Source organism: Bison bison, unplaced genomic scaffold, assembly GCF_000754665.1.
Source record: "Bison bison bison isolate TAMUID 2011002044 unplaced genomic scaffold, Bison_UMD1.0 scf7180017864519, whole genome shotgun sequence".
Taxonomy (NCBI): domain Eukaryota; kingdom Metazoa; phylum Chordata; class Mammalia; order Artiodactyla; family Bovidae; genus Bison; species Bison bison.
Genome location: NW_011495072.1, coordinates 21,935,901 through 21,955,959, shown reverse-complemented (window position 1 = coordinate 21,955,959; position 20,059 = coordinate 21,935,901). Strand labels below are relative to the sequence as shown.

Sequence of the window (20,059 nt, the reverse complement as noted above, 5' to 3'; positions counted from 1 at the left end):
CCAGGTCAGTTAGGCTCTGATAATACCCCAGCAGGTTATGCTCTGGGTAACCAGTTTCCCAAAAGGGAAGGCCTTGTTAAGAAGAACCCGGGCTTTAGGTAGAGTACCTGGCTATTACAGAATGGCTTATTTTCTCATCTCCTGCAGGAAGCAGAAGTAATTTTTGCCTGATATTTACTGCGCAGGCTTTTGGAGGTGAATCTCACAATATTGTGGGATTTCACCCATGGCTGGTTTCTCTGGCGTTTTTAACTCCTGGAATTGTCCACACTGAGACTCCAGCAATTCATTATTGACAGTTTCAGTTTCCCAACCTGGGCATTGGATGGGCATTCCTCTCTCTTTTTTTGTTTTTAAAAATTTTTATTGGAGTATACCCAGGTATGCCAGTGGTAAAGAACCTGCCTGCCAATGCAGGAGACGTGAAAGATGCAGGTTCAATCCCTGGGTGGGGAAGATCCCCTGGAGGAGAAAATGGCAACCCACTCCAGTATTCTTGCCTGGAGAATCCGATGGACAGAGGAGCCTGGAAAGCTACGGTCCCTGGGGCTGTGGACTCAGACATGACTGACGTGACGTAGAGCACACAGGGCTTCCCCGGTGGCACTAGTGGTGAAGAACCTGCCTGCCAGTGCAGGAGACGGAAGAGACCTGGCCCAGGTTTGATCCCTGGGTTGGGACCATCCCCTGGAGGAGGCAGTGGCACCCTGCCCCACTGTTCTTGCCTTCTTATCTGGAGAATCCCACGGACAGAGGAACCTGGCAGGCTACAACCCATAGTGTCGCATTGAGTCGGACATGACTGAGCACACACACACATTCTTATTTCCATTTATAAATAATAGGGATAAAGAGCTTAATATTTTGGGTGTAGTCAGTCTCAAATGTTCAACATGGACCATAATTTTAATCAAAGAAGTGATGTTTCAGGAAATAGGGTTTCCACATTGGCTTGGGCGGGGGTTGGGGATGAGGTGCAAGAACTCTATATTAGACCTGTCCAAGCAATGGCAGAGAGATTTAAAATAGATCTCTTTTCCTATTTTCAAGTTAGATTTTATTTCATGATTCTATGAATTCTATAAATTCTATGATGAGTTTTTGCCAACTTTTTAAAATTGCATTCACCTACATTTAAAATAGATGGCTAAGTCTGACAATAATTTGATTTATGCCTTCTTGGTCTTTGTATTTACCATTTGTAATAAAAAAAAATCAAGAAGATAATTGTTTTAACTAGGTTCAGTGATTCCAATTCTATTAAGTGAATTCTTGATGGATAGTTAAGTGGTATGGCAATTCAGAGACCCCTGGAAACTCTTGACATTTAAGAGTTCTATAGAATATCAAATATCATCATTATGTGTTATATTTACTGGTGCAAGGGACTAGTTTTCAAATCTCTGATCTGGGGAGGGAGGAGGGAGGAGGGTTCAGGATGGGGAACACATGTATACCTGTGATGGATTCATTTTGATATTTGGCAAAACTAATACAATTATGTAAAGTTTAAAAATAAAATAAAATAAAAAAAACACAAATCTCTGATCTGCTCTAATATTTGTGAAATCCTCAAAAGGAAAACTGGGTTTTTGTGGTGGACTTTATAAATTTGAGCTCTCAATTTCAAGGAGTGGAGGCATACTGGCACAAATTTAAGGGATTTCTTGGTCTTTCAAATGTAAAGCCCGTTTATCAAGATTTCATTTAAAATGATGGTTTTTTGTTTTTTTTTTTTTTGGAGTTCTGGGAGTCTAAGCTATATAAGGCATTTCTTTAATATTTAAATCATGAAGAATTTGTTTATCATAATGAGTCATTTCTCTTTTGACTTGCTTTTATTCTATTTTTTTTTTTCTGATTTGTTTTGTGTTCCCTAATTAATTAGGCAAATTTGTATTGACCACATCATGTGCTAACGCTTTGTGCTAAAGATTGAAGGAGGGTTAAAATAGTATCTGTCCCTGAGTTCACAGTCTAGTTGGGGAAACCGATATATTAACAGACAAATTACAGTGCAGCTCATTAAGTGTTTCCATACAGATGCAATTTGAGTGCTGTATAAGCACAGTTTAGAATTTCAAGGAAGCTCTTTATATTAAAATAAATACTTTACAGGGTAAATAACACACTTTGATATATGCAGAAATTAAGAAAAGAAATAAAGGAGAATGTTTTCTTTTCTAGAAATATTGGAGCCTCCCTGGTGGCTCAGACAGTAAAGAATCTACCTGCAATGCAGGAGACTGGGGTTTGGTCCAAAGGGAAGATCCCCTGGAAAAGGGATGGTGTCACATGGCCATTATCTAAAATAAAAAATAGGCCTAGATCAGGAGGATGCAATTTGGAAGGATCTTAGTGGTCGTCAAACATAGTATCTTCTTTAGGTGACAACTAGTATTTCTATTGTTTTTAAATCTTTAAAGTCTTTTTTAGTTTACCTAATCATATAAACTTTTGAAAAATTTAATAGTGTAATAAAAAAGTTTAATTTAGAGCAATATGACATTTTTCAACTAACCCCAATGACTAATAAGATGATTAAATATAGGGAATTTAATTATACTTATGTGGATATTAGACCCAAAATTCTCACTATTCATGCATCCTCTACCATAAAAAGCCATCTGTCATTAAACATTGATAGTGTAAAGGAAATGTATAAAAATATTCAGATTTTAAAATGAAATCCAAATTTTTGGATAAATGGCTTATCAAGCATTGAATAGTCTTTTGTTCATTCTTTCATTGATATGAAAATATTTATTGAATGCATTATGTATTAGGCTTTGAGATTAAAAAAATAATGACTTTGCCCTATTGTAATGAGCGTATGGCCTCAGAGTATGTGAGTTATGCAAGCAGTTATAATAGAGTGAGATAATAGTATTAAATTATGATAGGCTTTAATAGAACTATTAAATTATGACACTCATTGAGGACAAAGCATCTACGAATCCTTTGGAACAGAAACAGAAGAGATTTACTTGTGTTACGACTTAAAGTGTTAGAAGTAGTTTGTCAGATGATAGAAATGGTAGAGGGCAACTAAAAGACATTGTGCAGTGTTTAAGTTAGGAGAAATCATGAGATTCATGAATGAGCTGTTATTTTGGCTTGAATTAAAATATCTGTGAGGGAGATTTTCAGGAGTTAGACCTGGAGAGGCAAGGTAGGGACTGAAGGACTTAAAGGACTTTCTAATTCAGCTAAGAGGTTTTAATGTTCATATACTGTGACAAAAATTGAGAGGGAGAATTGTTAGAAGTCTCTTGCAGGAGGGCAGGTTAGGGATGCTGATGACAGTACAAGTGAGGATAGGTGGATGGGTGGGGAGATGGATGGATGGGTGGGGAGATAAATAGATACAGATTTAGAAAGATTGGAATTAGTGATTGACTGTCTCTTTGTAGGTGTCAGTTTAGGGTCTAGGATGACACCACGTTTTTTGCTTAGATCTCTGGAAGCAATTACCAGTCAGTCAGTCAGTCAGTTCAGTTGCTCAGTCGTGTCCGACTCTTTGCGACCCCATGAATCACAGCACGCCAGGCCTCCCTGTCCATCACCAACTCCCGGAGTTCACTCAGACTCACGTCCATCGAGTCGGTGATGCCATCCAGCCATCTCATCCTCTGTCGTCCCCTTCTCCTCCTGCCCCCAATCCCTCCCAGCATCAGGGTCTTTTCCAATGAGTCAACTCTTCACATGAGGTGGCCAAAGTACTGGAGTTTCAGCTTTAGCATCATTCCTTCCAAAGAACACCCAGGGCTGATCTCCTTTAGGATGGACTGGTTGGATCTCCATGCAGTCCAAGGGACTCTCAAGAGTCTTCTCCAACACCACAGTTCAAAAGCATCAATTCTTCGGCACTCAGCTTTCTTCACAGTCCAATTCTCACATCCGTACATGACCACTGGAAAAACCATAGCCTTGACTAGACGGATCTTTGTTGGCAAGTAATGTCTCTGCTTTTGAATATGCTATCTAGGTTGGTCATAACTTTCCTTCCAAGGTAGGATATGTAAACAGGAGAAGAGGAAAAGAAGACATGTTTTGTTTACATCATGTTGCCAATGAGATACTCAGGTATAGTTTGGTAGGCAGAAGTCCACGATACAATAGATACAGTGATTTATTTATCGCCCAAGCCAGGATACTTTTGACAATGAAAAAGCATGTTATTATTGATTACACCTGGAAAGCTTTTATTCAAGGGCTGGTCTGAGCAGACTGGGAGGACAGGTCAATTTAATGAAAGACGGTATCTGCATTCTTAATGTTCATGTACAAGAACATGTGCACAATGAGAAAAATAAGGTCTTTTCTTATTGTCTATAATATAGGGATTGTGAAACTTATAAATACATAATTTTAATGTATTTTAAGTATATAATTGAAGTTATGTTGAAGTATATATTGAAAGAGCATATTATAAATTGAAGAACTTATTATTTTTTAGAATATTTAGATGAAATGAAAGAATATGGCCCAATTCATATTCTGTGGTCGGCATCGGAAGAAGATCTGGCTGATACTCTGAAAAGTGTTGCCAGCTGCATTGACAAATGCTGTAAGGCCACTGAAAAACGGATGTCTGGATTCTCAGAGGCCCTGCTTCCTGTTGTACATGAGTATGTGCTTTATAGTGAAATGTTAATGGTAAGGACTCCGAACTATACTTCCACCTGAGTCCCTGACTTGCTTATAAGCTTTATAAAGGCATTTCTGTTTCTGTTTGTTCACCACTGTCTTCCTCTCGTAGAAAGATGCTTTGCATGTAGATGCTCATAAATATTTGTTTACTGCATGAATGAACTGATGAGTGGAAGAATATGTTAATAAAAGACAGGCATATTCAACAGTAGTAACAGCAGTTTATAACATAGGTTTGAAGCATCCTCAGTAAAGATTTACATAGAGAGTATGATTAGTTTTTCCAGCGTTTTAAAATTTTACTTTAAGAATTTTCAGCACTTTAGAAATTTCTTTTCATGGACAAGTTGCTTTCTTGCTTCTAGGTACATTTGAAAGATGATATCCACATTCTTAATGTTCATGTACAGGAACATGTGCACAATGAGGAAAAATAAGGTCTTTTCTTATTGTCTATAATATAGGGATTTATATGAATATACATTTGTGTTACATTTTGTTTTCATATTTGTATGAAAATCCCTATAATATATGAAAATCCCTATAATATGGGGATATTGTATGTTTTGTTTTGTTTGTATCATTATGTAGAAAGTGCTTGAGTAGGATCTTGATGTTTGTTCTGTCTTCTGGATGCTTCTAAAAAGAAATCCTCCAAATTACCATGTTTTTCTTTCATGACTTGAAAAGGCTTTTATTCCTTTTATATCAAAGTTTTACATGTAACCTCCTAAGTTAAGTTTAGGTCTCTAGATATTTGGGATTTTGTGATGTTATCTGCAAAGCTAATGTTTTTCATCCTGTATTCTCTGTGCATAATACCTCACACAGTTGAACTGACACCCTCAGCTTTCTGGTGTTGTAGGTGACAGAGGTGGAAGAAGTCAGTTTGCATTCACTGGTAGTCCATTTTTTTCTGCCATTTATGCTTGAATCTATGGTTTCTGGTTTCATGTACTCTTGATTTGGGAGGATTTAAAATTTTTTTTTGCTTCTGTCTTGGTAAGAAAAACGCTCTCAACCTTTCAGCATAATATCTGCCTCTTTCATGTTTATTATGTTCAGATTTTCCTTCACAGAATCATTAAATATTTTGTAGGTATTTCAGGCTTCTGCTGTTATTTGACTTTGTCGGGGTCCTCCTATAAGCACATTCTCCCTGCTTCCCAAAGTCCTCTAGTGTTTCACTGTTGAGGCACCTCCTCTTTGCCTCCATCAATTTCCCTTGGCTACATTCCATTGGTTTACTTCATTATTGATCTCCCTCTTGTGTGGCTATTCAAAGAGATCTGATTTTTTTCATGAAAAATATAATATTATTTTCCCTTAATTAGATGTGTTTTGCTCTTTATTATGTCAAGATGGAAATTATGCAGTTTAAATCATGTATCATTAAAGGTGTGGAAAAAATGATAATAGCAACCAGAATTGAATTATTTTATAAGTCCCCATTTGATTGTATTATTTTGTAGGTTCCCAGGGTATAATCAGTAGCACTTACATTACAGATCTGTTTCTGTTTTATATTGGAATATTTTCTTCAGTGTGAGCTAAAATAATGAAAAGTATATGATTTGACAAAAGGATTAAATTTTTGCTGTTTTTACTAGTTGTCTTCTGAAGCCACCTCTTACTTAAAATATTTCTATCTATATGAAGCACAATATTTCATATTGATGGAAACAGATCTTAATGGGACTAAATTATTGCATGTGCCATTTGGGTTAGAAAAAGGAAGGAATTCCTGCCATTAATGGCAATTAAACATTGAAGTAAATATAAAAGAATTTGTGACAATTAGTTGAATTTTCTATTCATTTCTTTGAACACAAGAGAGATGTTAATCTCTTTTGAACGCATTAAGAGTGATTCCACCAGGCACAAAAGTCGGGTGAGTTATTTTCAGGATGCTTTTTATCCTTGTGTGCTGTGCTGTGCTCAGTCACTTCAGTCATGTCCAACTCTCTGCAACCCCTTGGGCTGTAGCCCACCAAGCTCCTCTGTCCAAGGGATTCTCTAGGCAAGAATACTGGAGTGGGTTGCCATGTCCTCCTCCAAGGGATTTTCCTGACCTAGGGATCAAACCCTCATCTCTACATCTCCTGCATTGGCAGGCACATTCTTTACCACCAGCACCACTTGGAAAGTCAGCTTTCTATCCTTAATGACTCAATTTTCACACAAATACTATATAGCCAGCTTGTTTGGTTCCATTTAACTGATTTGCGGTTTAGGTTCTTTTCTTCCTCTGAAAACACCCAAAAGACCTGTACCACGTTAAGGTTCTTCTCTTATACGTCCTACAACTCCACTCTTCCTGGTTGAACTGTTTGCTTACTCAGGGTTAGTTTTATTTTTGCCTTGAACTGTTTAGGCCACTTGTGTTCATTATTACAATTTCACTATTTAATTAATACTGTGAAAACCAGTGAAATATGGGTACAAATAGTCTTTGCATCTGCAAAGCCCAGGTAGACTGTCTAGAAGAAAAGTGAGTCACCAAGGGAAAGACATTGTAAAATGCTGGAAAACATTGTAAAAGATGTAGATGAATTCTGTACTTAAATGTCTTCACAGGGGTGTTTTAACTGAAACATAAAATCATGATTATTCAAGTAAATAAGGTGGAACTCCTATCAGTCAGAGTAGAGGCCATCTTTCTTCCTTAAAAGCTTGGCTAATTGGTTAACACATATATTTTAAGCTAAAATAAAATCTTAAGATGTGAATGCATACTTCCATTTTGATTCCCCACTGTAATTGACTTTGTTTAGCTATTAGCTTTTGGAGTCCGGTAAGAAGGCTGATTGTAGATACTTTGAGATGTGTGGTGCATATGCATTCACAGCTGCAACTAGTTTACACCACAGCATGAATTTCCAGTGCTTCTACTGATTTTTTTGTTGTTGTTAATTTATTTTGTTCTTTGGTCTTTTTGAAGAACTGTGCGTGCCTAGAGTACACCACCAAAACATTTGTATTTTGTACATAAAATACTTAAATCAGTAAGATGTACATTGGGGAAACTAATAGAAGATTTATGAACAAGTTTCTTTTAAGTACTTGCTATCTGTTTAGCTTTTAGAGATTAAAAACATTTTAAGGCATTATACCCCCAGATGGACTGATGGCCTGGGGAAGAGACGCTACTTGTATTCTCAAATGTATATTTTTGCTATGCAAAGATTATTAAAACAAAGTACAGCCTATTTCCTTCCTGTGTTTTAATACAAAGGCTGTCATGAAAAGAAGAGACCAAATACAGGCAGAACTGGATTCCAAAGTTGAAGCTTTGACGTCCAAAAAGGCAGATACTGATCTGGTAAGTTTTTAATTTTCTTGTTATAATCATGTAGAATTCATTGTCTAAGATTTTTATTAGCTCTATTACATGCTTGTTTTAAGCATTCAGTAACTGATGCTAAAATTCCTTCTGAAAATTGATTATACGTTGCGTACCATGTGAGTCTGTAAACTTAAGATGCTTTTCTGCCTTTCTGTCTTACATTTTTTCTTACAGTGAGTAAAATATGAAGTTAATTTTGTAAAATTAAAATGTTTGAATAAGGTATGGAAAAAAGAACTTAACATTGTTCCAGATGATTAGTAAGTACTCAGTACATAAATCTATTTTTTACTAGTTTTATAAGAAAATTTTATAAGCTAAATTGGTATTCTTATTACTTTCTAGTTATTATAAACATCTTTACAAAGGAAGTATATTTGTTTTCAAGTTTAATTCTTTCCATAAAATACGTTTTTATGGAAATTTTTAAACATAGAAAAAGATCTAATAATATAATAAACTCATATATTTATCACTGGGTTTCATTAATTCCCAACATTTTACCCAGTTTTTTTTTTACCTCTTTACTCATTTTTTTTCCTGAAATATTTGAAAGCAATTTTCAGACATTATATTTTTCACCCGGAATAGGTTAGTATATATATTTTATTGTCTTTGTGTATTTTCAGAGTAACACTATCTGATCAGAATTGTTATTATCATTTTAAAATTGAGGAGGAGGGTTGAAAGGTAGAGTAACTTGCCCAAATTTGTACAGTTCTTGAAACAGTGGTAGCACTGGAGGTGATGGGATCACTTGCCTGCCTCAGACCATGCTGCTTCTCAGAGCAAGTATAAGTGTAGGAAAAATTGCTCATTGAATTCTCTATGGAAGAGATTTCCCTAATTTTATTTTTAATTTAAGAAGTTAGAGTACACTTATGTCATCTGAATGGGTGAATCCTTAAAATCCCCGCCCCCGTTAATCCATAGTACTATTACTGCCCATCCCAACTTGGCTTGGGGCTTAACCTCTCTCTTCCCTGCTCTAATTTTCTCTCTAGCTTTAATAATTTTCTGACACAAAAGATGATAGTCTTACTGATTTTCCTTTTATCTTCTCTTTCTTTCTGTTTTCCCCTGTCCATAACCTAAATACTCTAAGGGTAGGAATTCTTTAATTGTTTCCTGAAGCATTCTCAGCCCAAAGAACAATGCCTGGTACATGGTGGACAATGAATAAATAATTGTGAATGAATAAGAATTGCAATGATTGCTCTGATTCATAAAACATTGAAGGCTTGAGACAATGTCTCTACAAAATCAGAGTTTGTGTTAAATGTTGAGATTTCACTAAATAATGATTATGAATTATCCTCATCTTTCTTAACTATATTTATTTTTCAAACTTAAGTTTATTCTCCTGAATGGAACATGAGTGGGGAGTGGTGCCCTGTTATGGACAGAGTAGGAGAATGGAATCTGTGAAAGAGAGAAACAAAATGTAGAATAAATGAAACCAGTGCTTGAGGGGAAAATCATTTCCTTTAACCTCAATAAAGGAGAAAAAAGAGGAAAACCAAGATTAACCTTTTCAATATAATAAGGGATGTGCTCAGCTGCTCAGTCATGTCTGACCCTTTGCCACCCCATGGACTGCAGCCCACAAGGCTCCTCTGTCCTTGAAGTTTTCCAGGCAAGAATACTGGAGTGGGTTGCCATTTCCTGCTCCAGGGGATCTTCCCAACCCAGGGATTGAACACTCGTCTCTTGCATGTCATACATTGGTAAGGTGATTCTTTACCACTGCACCACTTGGGAAACTCTACAATAAGCAATATATATATATATATGTATATATGTACATATATATTTTTTAGCTTAAAGGATCAACTGGAAGGAACAAAAATGGGTGAGCACATGTAATACAAAATTATAATTGTATCATTGGAACTGTAGAATTTTTTAACTTGTTAAATAGTTTTTAAAGATATATAAATTCATGAGATGTTGAAGTTTGTGATTAGATAAAAATTTGCCCTTGACTAGATACTAGAAAAAAGTACAGTATTTTAAAGTTTCAGGAGAATAGTAAAATGGCTTAAAAACCAAGCATCTGTTCAGAATGGCTTATATTCGTATTTTAAATTGAAAGGAAGAGTAGTTGGGATTGTTCCAACCACAGAAATACAGGAAAAAATAACTTAGGCCCAAATATGGCTAGGCTTTCCCAACTCAACTAAAAAACACATTTTTTCTTTTCATTTGACTTGCAAATATTTTGTCTTTTTGCTCTATAAAAATTTCCTTGATATCCCGTTATAACCTGATGAGCCATCTGTATTTTTGCTTTCATTGTGTGTGTGTGAGAGAGAGACATGTCCACTATAAAGTATTTTTTTACCTAGTTAGATTCTATGCTGTGAGATGGGAGAAATTTAGAACTTTAATTATCTGCATTATTCTGTAAGATAATTTTTATTAAGATTTGAAACAGAGATGTTTAACAAAGACATTACAAGTATTTTTTTGTTACCTATCAAAAACAGATCCTAAAATGCACAGGCACTAATTTGATGATTTGTGAATGGTTCCACTTACATTTTCATGTCGTTTATTTATTTATAGACCTCACTTTGAAATACCTATGTTATGATGATATCTTTGGAGGCAACCTTCCAGGGTTACTCTCAAAATGAACCTGCTGTGATTGGTCACAGAACAACCAAAGGGAAGTTGCTTAGAAATATGCAGGATAGGGTCACCATGGAAACGTGCCCTTGTGAGGTCCTTCTAAGGAGCCCTCCTTTGCAGTCACCATGGCGACCCTGGCAGAGAACTGAATAGAGCAATCTATCCTGGTTGTTTACCATGGCAACTCAAGCAGGGCCACTTTGGAGACAACCCTGGGGCCATTTCTATGGAGACCTGCTGGGGATGCCTTCAGAGGCTCATCAAAGTCACCTTTGGGTGGGATGTTATACGCAAACCCGACAAAGCAGCTCATAATGCAAAGGACAGTGAAATGAAGCTCTGCCAAGGAGGGCAAAGACTAGAGGAATTATAATTATTGGGTGGAAATAGAGCCCTGATGTGACTAACATTCCAGAGGTCATGTTAGACATATCAGATGATCTTTATGTGGGCTACGTGCCATGTGAATGCAAGGCTCTTATCTTTTATCTTGCCTATAACTTTGTATGTGCTGTAAACTGGCAATTCTGGCATTATTATTAGTTTTTCTCATCACATAAATATGCCCACAAAAATTATATGCTTTCCTGCAAACCAAAATAATTGTTTTAGAGTGAATTCCTTGATTTATTACCTGGGTAGCTGCAAAGTGGCTGCTTCTTAGAGTTGTGGTTTGTACTTCTTGTCTCACAACAATAAAATTAATGGTTTCAAAATGACCTCAACTTAATAAAGACTAGAATACTCATGTGAAGGTCAGTTCAGCTGTTCATTTAGTGTTTTGTCATTTAGACTTTGGGGTTAGATAGATGTAGGATCAAATCCTGTCTTATTTGCTTATTAAATCTTAAGACACGTTTCCTAACATTTTAAAGCCTCATTTTATCTTGTATAAAGGGGGAGATTATTAGTGCTTTTCTAATAGCCTTGTTAAGGATTTAGTGATAAAATGCAAGTCAGTTATTTGGATCATATGAATAGAAAGCACTCAGTGGTTGTTAGCTGTGGTTATTTTGATGGCTTTACAAAAGTTTAACACTTGAGTTGGGTCCTGTAAAACGAGTAAGGAATTGTTCCTTGAAGACTAGTGAGTGGCTATTATGAAAAGTAGTAAAAGCTGAAACAATGTGAGGAACCTTGTTTGATGTGTAGTGAGCAGGATGCTGAAGAATGTGGTGCAGAAGAATCCTGTTGCAGGATGTAGCTCTAAAGGTGGGTTGCAGTCAGATCAGAAAGGAGCCTTATTTGTCAGGATGAAGCATATGGGCTTTATCCTTTGGACTGTGTGGTTCCAGCAAGTGCCTGAACTGAAGCAGTGGTTGCAGAGTTGCTGAGAAGAGAAATTTGAGAGAGGTGGGAGATAGAATGTGAAGCATGTAAAGAATGAGAGTGGCCCTTGTTTCAAGTTCTTAGTGACCCTTGACATTTCTAGCTTGTAAGGAAAGCAGATTGTGGCTCAATAAACTGAACTGTAGCATGTAAGGGAAGAAGAAAATTGGAGATGTGCAACTTTATGTCATGATGAGACAACATTTAAGGCAGAATATTCAGTGAAACATTTTATCAAATGTTGTTGGGTACTTAACATATAAGAGACACTAATCCAGGCACTAGGGAGAAAATGGTCAAGAAAGACCCTAGTGAGTCCTAAATTCTGGAGACAGAGACAAAAGCAACAAATAAAATTTATAGTGTATTGTCATATATGATAAGTATGGAGAAGAGGCAGTGTTGGGGAGCAGTGTGATTTAAATTTAGGGGTCAGGAAAGGTCTTACCAGGAAGCTGTTTATGTAAAACCCCAGAAAGTTGAGGTCTTGAGCTCCGTGAATACCTGGCAGAACATGTCAGGCAGTGGGGACAGTACATGCAAAGTGGAGTTATGCCTGTATGTTTCTTGCAAAGCAAGGAGACCAGTGTTTCTGGAGTGGAGTAAGGATGCAGAAGAGCTGTGGGAAACGAGGTTGGAGTGGTAAGCAGGGGTCAGATAGTGTAAGATTATAAGATTTGGTCTCAATAAGTTAGGAAGATGACAGTGGAAAGGAGGAGTGACATGGTAAGACTTGTTCTAAAATGACTACCGTGCTTGGGAAAGACGAAAGGTAATGCATATGTTGGGTGTGCATGGAACGGGAGGCCAGAGCTGGAGACTAGCTCTTCCAATCCCAGGGCACACCCTAGCTTGAACCCGGGCAGAAGTAGTGTGGAGTGGTCAGATTCTGAGGATATTTTGCAGATACAGCTGTTGCTATTTGGTGCACTATGAATTGTGAGTGAACAAAGATTATACCACTGTTTTTGAACTGAGCAAGTGGGAGTTAAGTGTTGGCACTGAAATGGCAAAGACTTTGGGAAGAACATGGAGAAGGTGAGTAAATCAGATCTGAGTGTATGAAGTTGGTGTGCCTGGAGATAACCAAGTGAGGTGTTGAGCAGGGATGTATGGAAATCTGTATAAAAATCCAGAGGTCAAGGAGGACCCAGCTGGAAATTACTAGCAGATAAGTTGTAGTTAAAGCTATGACATTTGTTCAGATTACTAAAGGATGAGAAAAAGAGGCCCCAGGACTTCATAGGATTGAGCCATGATATATTCCAACAAAAAAAAAATCAGAGATGAGATGGCTAGTTATGAGAAGGAAAGGGAATTTATATAGCTTTGGCTGGAAGTAGGTAATTTGACCGATAAGAAGAACTAAACAGATTTACTTGGGCTTCCCTTGTGGCTCAGCTGGTAATGAATCCACCTGCAATGTGGGAGACCTTGGTTCGATCCCTGGGTTGGGAAGATCCCCTGGAGAAGGGAAAATCTACCCCCTCCAGTATTCTGGCCTGGAGAATTCCATGGACTGCATAGTCCATGGAGTTGCAAAAGAGTCAGACATGACTGAGCGACTTGCATTTTCACTTTCAAACAGATTTACTTAGGGTCATTCAACTTTTTTAATGACTTCTCTGTTTATGAGGTATTTGTAAAACAATTTGATACAGAATAAGGTAAATGTAGATAATAAGATATTTTAATAGACATTGAGACATATATACTCTGATAAAGAAGATATTAAAGAACAGATATTCAGTCAAAGTAAGGAAAACTCTGCCTGTGAAGATGAAGGTATAACAGTACTGAGATTTTGAGGAAAACTCAAATATTTGGAGGAACTTGTGGTTTTTGCAGTTTAGTTATAAGTTTTCAGAGTCAGAGCTTCTGTTTGAAAATGCTTATTCATTTCACTGTTTAACTGTAAGATAAATAAGGTTCATCTGTGCTGCTAAATAATGCTGCATATCCATTTTATTTTTATTTTTATTTTTGAATGGATGATTTATAATTTGCCACTCAAAGCAGCATTCAAATATAAATGAATATGAATACATTTGACATTTAGCAATATGTGCATGGAATCTGAGAGTTGGATCTAGATATAATGCCATAGCCGTTTAGCAGTATATTTATGTGAACAAAAATAAAAAATGCATTTTCATAAGATCGTTACAGTTTGGATTTGCATATAGCCACATTCAGAAGATACAAACAGACACCAAATTTATTTAATCTGGTCCTTGCTTCTTGTGAGTTGCTATTTTTGAACCAGTTTTTTACTCCCATCTCAAATTGTGGTTATTAATCTTGAAATGTTCTTGATACTGTACTCAATGCTTTTTAAACTTTGAAGAAATAACATTGACATAGTTTTCTTTTTTTTTTTTGGTAGTCAGGGCAGAGGTTGGCTCTACCTTTTCTTGGATATTTGTTATTTCACTTCTCTCCCCTGATTTTTTAACAAATTGATTCCTTTCTATAGGCCTCATTTTCTAGTGTCTATTTTTCTCTCTCCGCTTCTTTTGTGTCTATTTGCTTCTACATGGGTTTCTCATGAACACAGATGATATGCATAGGTACATATATACACACTCACACAGCCGTGAAAGACATGGTGCTATCCAGTGAAAGAAGAAAGGACTTTCTTTGTGTATGTTTCGTTTTATCAGTTTATCCTAGAAGATATCCAGCAGACTTTTTCTCATATCTTATGGTGAGACCATGATCAAACTAGTACTTTGGAGTAGAAATGTGACCATCAGTACTGAATTGGACCAGCTCGAAGCTGCCCTCTGATGCAAAAACCTAAACAATAAAAACAAACAAACTGGGGCTCTTACATGTAGTAAGAGGGAGAATGGGGAATGGATTTGAAGTAAATAGTTAATAAATATGTGCCTCACATACACAGTGTAGCTGTACATTGGAGTCGTAGACACACTACCCGGGTGAATGAGTGATGAAAGCCCTCAGTAGCCTCTCCTCCCAGAACAAAGTTCCAGGCAGTGCCTAGAATCCCTCTCCCTCTGAACCACCACTGGCAGGCCTCTCATTCAGGGCATCATTGGTTCAAATGGTTGGAAAAAAAAGTCCATGTGCTGCTATTTATATAAACTTGTAGAGGGTAATAATAAGTATTTGATTAAAAAGCAAAAATCATGTCAGTTCTATGAATAAGAGCCTGTTGAGCCTGAGATCTTTATTTGGAATTTTATCAGGTTACTTTTCTCCTCTGTTATTTATCTCATGGGATTGCAAGTAGAGCAGTATCTGAAAAGTGTTTAATAAAAGATCTTAAACCCAGTTGTAGACTTGCATGTGATTTTAGCCATAGCATTGTGTGCCTTTATAGTTTAGGACAAGTTACTTACATTCTCCTTGCTTTAGTTTTCTCAACTATAAAAGTTGTGGGTAATACCTTCCTTAGAGTGTAGTTAAGTCAGCCCGTGAATACTATGAGTTTAGTACCTAACTAGGTAGATTGTAAATATTGTGTATTTGAAATATATATTGATGTCTCATTCAAAGTTTGGAAAGTGGTAACTGTAATCCTGCTTGTTAGATCATTACACTGCTTAAAAAAAAAATGACGTAGTAATTATCTTGAGTTAAATAGTGACTGCTCCCGTTGCCCCACCTGATCACTGGGCAATTGAATATATAATTTAAAATGTATATGAATATATACTGACCCTTAAAAAGTTTGTGGTTTTTACTCCAACAGTTGTTTTACTAAACTGCATTTGGCATTGTACCATTGATTTGTAATAAAGGACATTTTAAAAAAGAGAAACATTAATCTCTTTATTATAAGCATCAGCATCACTGTATACTTACTAATTAAGTTTTTCTTTATGAGGACCCCTGAGAAATGATTCATTTATTTATCAGCACCAGCAATAGGATTTAATTTCTCTGGAGCCATTAACTTGTTTTCGGTGTGTGCACATCTTCAGTTTTATACCTATTCCTAGCACACTCTTTATCCCACTCTTTACATTAGTTTCTAGAATGTTGAGAACCCCAACTCTGATCCACTTCTATCTGGCTGATGTGTTTTTTGTTTCTAACTCACCCCTGGATTTACCTTGTTTTCCCCCTACTTTTGTTTTCCCTTTGTGCTATTGTCTTTATCTACTTCAGTTCAGTTCAGTTCAGTTGCTCAGTCATGTCCAACACTTTGTGAGCCCATGGACTGCAGCACACCAGGACTCCCTGTCCATCACCAACTCCCGGAGTTTACCCAAACTCATGTCCATTGAGTTGGTGATGCCATCCAACCATCTCATCCTCTGTCGTTCCCTTCTTCTTCCACCTTCAATCTTTCTCAGCATCAGAGTCTTTTCAGATGAGTTAGCTCTTTGCATCAGGTGGCCAAAATATTGGAGTTTCAGCTTCAACATCAGTCCTTCCAAGGAATACTCAGGACTGATCTCTTTTAGGATGGACTGGTTGGATCTCCTTGCAGTCCAAAAACTCTCAAGAGTCTTCTTCAACACCACAGTTCAAAAGTGTCAGTTCTTCGGTGCTCAGCTTTCTTTATAGTCCAACTCTCCCATCCATACATTATTACTGGAAAAACCATAACCTTGACTAGACGAACCTTTCTTGGCAAAGTAATGTCTTTGCTTTTTAATATGCTGTCTAGGTTGGGCACAGTTTTTATTCCAAGGAGTAAGTGTCTTTTAACTTCATGGCTGCAGTCACCATCTGCAGTACTTTTGGAGCCCAAGAATATAAAGTCTGTCACTGCTTCCATTGTTTCCCCATCTATTTGCCATGAAGTGATGGGACCAGATGTAATGATCTTAAGTTTTCTGAATGTTGAGCTTTAAGCCAACTTTTTCACTCTCCTCTTTCACTTTCATCAAGAGGCTCTTTAGTTCTTCTTCATTTTCTGCCATAAGGGTCATGTCATTTGCATATCTGAGGTTATTGATAGTTCTCAGGCCAATCTTGATTCCAGCTTGTGCTTCTTCCAGCCCAGCGTTTCTCATGATGTACTCTGCATATAAGTTAAATAAGCAGGATGACAATATGCAGCCTTGATGTACTCCTTTTCCTATTTGGAACCAGTCTGTTGTTCCATGTCAAGTTCTATCTGTTGCTTCCTGACCTGCATACAGATTTCTCAAGAGGCAGGTCAGGTGGTCTGCTATTCCCATCTCCTTCAGAATTTTCCACAGTTTGCTGTGGTCCACACAGTCAAAGGCTTTGGCATAGTCAATAAAGCAGAAATAGATGTTTTTCTGGAACTCTCTTGCTTTTTCGATGATCCAGCAGATGTTGGCAATTTGATCTCTGGTTCCTCTGCCTTTTCTAAAACCAGCTTGAACGTCTGGAAGGTCACAGTTCATGTATTGCTGAAGCCTGGCGTGGAGAATTTTAAGCATTACTTTACTAGCATGTGAGATGAGTGCAATTGTGTAGTAGTTTGAGCATTCTTTGGCATTGCCTTTCTTTGGGATTGGAATGAAAACTGACCTTTTCCAGCCTGTGGCCACTGCTGAGTTTTCCAAATTTGCTGGCATATTGAGTGCAGCACTTCCACAGCATCATCTTTCAGGATTTGGAATAGCTCCACTGGAATTCCATCACCTCCACTAGCTTTGTCAGTAGTGATGCTTTCTAAGGCCCACTTGACTTCACATTCCAGGATGTCTGGCTCTAGATGAGTGATCACACTATCGTGATTATCTTGGTCATGAAGATATTTTTTGTAGAGTTCTTCTGTGTATTCTTGCCATCTCTTCTTAATATCTTCTGCTTCAGTTAGGTCCATACCATTTCTGTCCTTTATCGAGCCCATCTTTGCATGAAATGTTCCCTTGGTATCTCTAATTTTCTTGAAGACGTCTCTAGTCTTTCCCATTCTATTGTTTTCCTCTATTTCTTTGCGTTGATTACCGAGGAAGGCTTTCTTATCTCTCCTTGCTGTTCTTTGGAACTCTGCATTCAGATGCTTATATCTTTCCTTTTCTCCTTTGCTTTTCACTTCTCTTCTTTTCACAGCTATTTGTAAGGCCTCCTTAGACAGCCATTTGGTTTTTTGCATTTCTTTTCCAGGGGGATGGTCTTGATCCCTGTCTCCTGTACAATGTCTGAACCTCTGTCCATAGTTCATCAGGCACTCTGTCTATCAGATCTAGTCCCTTAAATATATTTCTCACTTCCATTGTATAATCATAAGGGATTTGATTTAAGTCATACCTGAATGGTCTAGTGGTTTTCCCTACTTTCTTCAATTTAAGACTGAATTTGGCAATAAGGAGTTCATGATCTGAGCCACAGTCAGCTCCAGGTCTTGTTTTTGCTGACTGTGTAGAACTTCTCCATCTTTGGCTGCAAAGAATATAATCAATCTAATTTCGGTGTTGACCATCTGGTGATGTCCATGTATAGAGTCTTCTCTTGTGTTGTTGGAGGAGGGTGTTTGCTATGACCAGTGAGTTCTCTTGGCAAAACTCTATTAGCCTTTGCCCTGCTTCATTCCTTATTCCAAGGCCAAATTTGCCTGTTACTCCAGGTGTTTCTTGAGTTGCTACTTTTGCATTCCAGTCCCCTATAATGAAAAGGACATCTTTTTTGGGTGTTAGTTCTAAAAGGTCTTGTAGGTCTTCATAGAACTGTTCAACTTCAGTTTTTTCAGCATTACTGATTGGGACATAGGCTTGGATTACTGTGATACTGAATGGTTTGCCTTGGAAACGAACAGAGATCATTCTGTCATTTTTGAGATTGCATCCAAGTACTGCATTTCAGACTCTTTTGTTGACCATGATGGCTACTCCTTTCTTGTAAGGGATTCCTGCCCACTGTAGTAGATATAATGGTCACCTGAGTTAAATTCACCCATTCCAGTCAATTTTTGTTTGCTGATACCTAGAATGTCAGTATTCACTCTTGCCATCTCCTGTTGACCACTTCTAATTTGCCTTGATTCATGGACCTAACATTCCAGGTTCCTATGCAATATTGCTCTTTACAGCATGGGACCTTGCTTCTATCACCAGTCACATCCACAACTGGGTATTGTTTTTACTTTGGCTCCATCCCTTCATTCTTTCTGGAGTTTTTTCTCCACTGATCTCCAGTAGTATATTGGGCCCTTACCAACCTGGAGAATTCCTGTTTCAGTATCCTACCATTTTGCCTTTTCATACTGTTCATGGAGTTCTCTCCTTGCTGTTTAACTGGGGTCAAACTATGGTGGAGGTAATGAAGATAATGGTGACCTCCTTCAAAAGATCCCATGCATGCACTGCTATGCCACCAACCCAGGCCTCCGCTGGAGAGTCCTGGATACTTACAGGCAAGTCTGGGTCAGTCTCTTGTGGGATCATTGCTCCTTTCTCCTGGATCCTGGTGCACAAAGTTCTGTTTGTACCCTCCAAGAGTCTATTTCGCGTTAATGGCGGCTTCCTTCAAGAGGGCTTCTGCCATACCCACGTCCCACGTCTGCTACACGCAGAGCCCCTGTCCCTGTGGCAGTCCACTGCTGACCCGTACTGCCACAGGAGACACTCAAACACAGTTCTGTCTCAGTCTCTGTGGGGTCCCTGGGTCCTGGTGAGCACAAGGTTTGTTTGAGCCCTCTGAGCATCTCTGGTAGGAATCGAGTTTCACTCTAAATGCAAATTCGCCGCTACTCTCATCTTACTGGGGTTTCTCTGACTTTGGATGTGGGGTATCTCCTCATAGCCAGTCCAGTGAAGCACATCCACCGCTCCTGAATTTCGATGTTCGGTATCTCATGGCTTCTGCTCCTGACCTTGGACGTGGGGTATCTCCTATCTGCCGCTCCAGTGGCTCCAGCGCCGCTCAACTGCAGCTCACTGCTCCTTTAAAGTAGTTGTAGGATCTAGTTTTGGAGGCCATCTTAAATCTAAAATGGAGCAGAAATAATAAATTTAATGACTGAAGTAAAATGTTCCAGATAATTTCAAAGATCACACTTTTTCAAACATATTTTTGACCTCCCACCTCCAAAATGTGTTCTTATTTTTTAAAGAATCCTCCAACCCGAGCATATCTGATGTGAACACAAACTTGAACATCAAACTACTTGTGTTAACTGTATTAACCCAGAAATATAGTCAGGAG

General features: G+C 37.8%; 1 protein-coding gene across 1 annotated transcript in view; it reads left to right on the top strand.

Annotated features, from left to right (window-relative positions):
- Positions 1–20,059, top strand: part of SNX7 (sorting nexin 7) — a 118,851-nt gene that overhangs the window by 52,452 nt on the left and 46,340 nt on the right. The window contains 2 exon segments of the mRNA XM_010831006.1: positions 4,460–4,659; positions 7,889–7,975. Of these exon segments, the coding sequence (XP_010829308.1) occupies positions 4,460–4,659; positions 7,889–7,975 (287 nt within the window).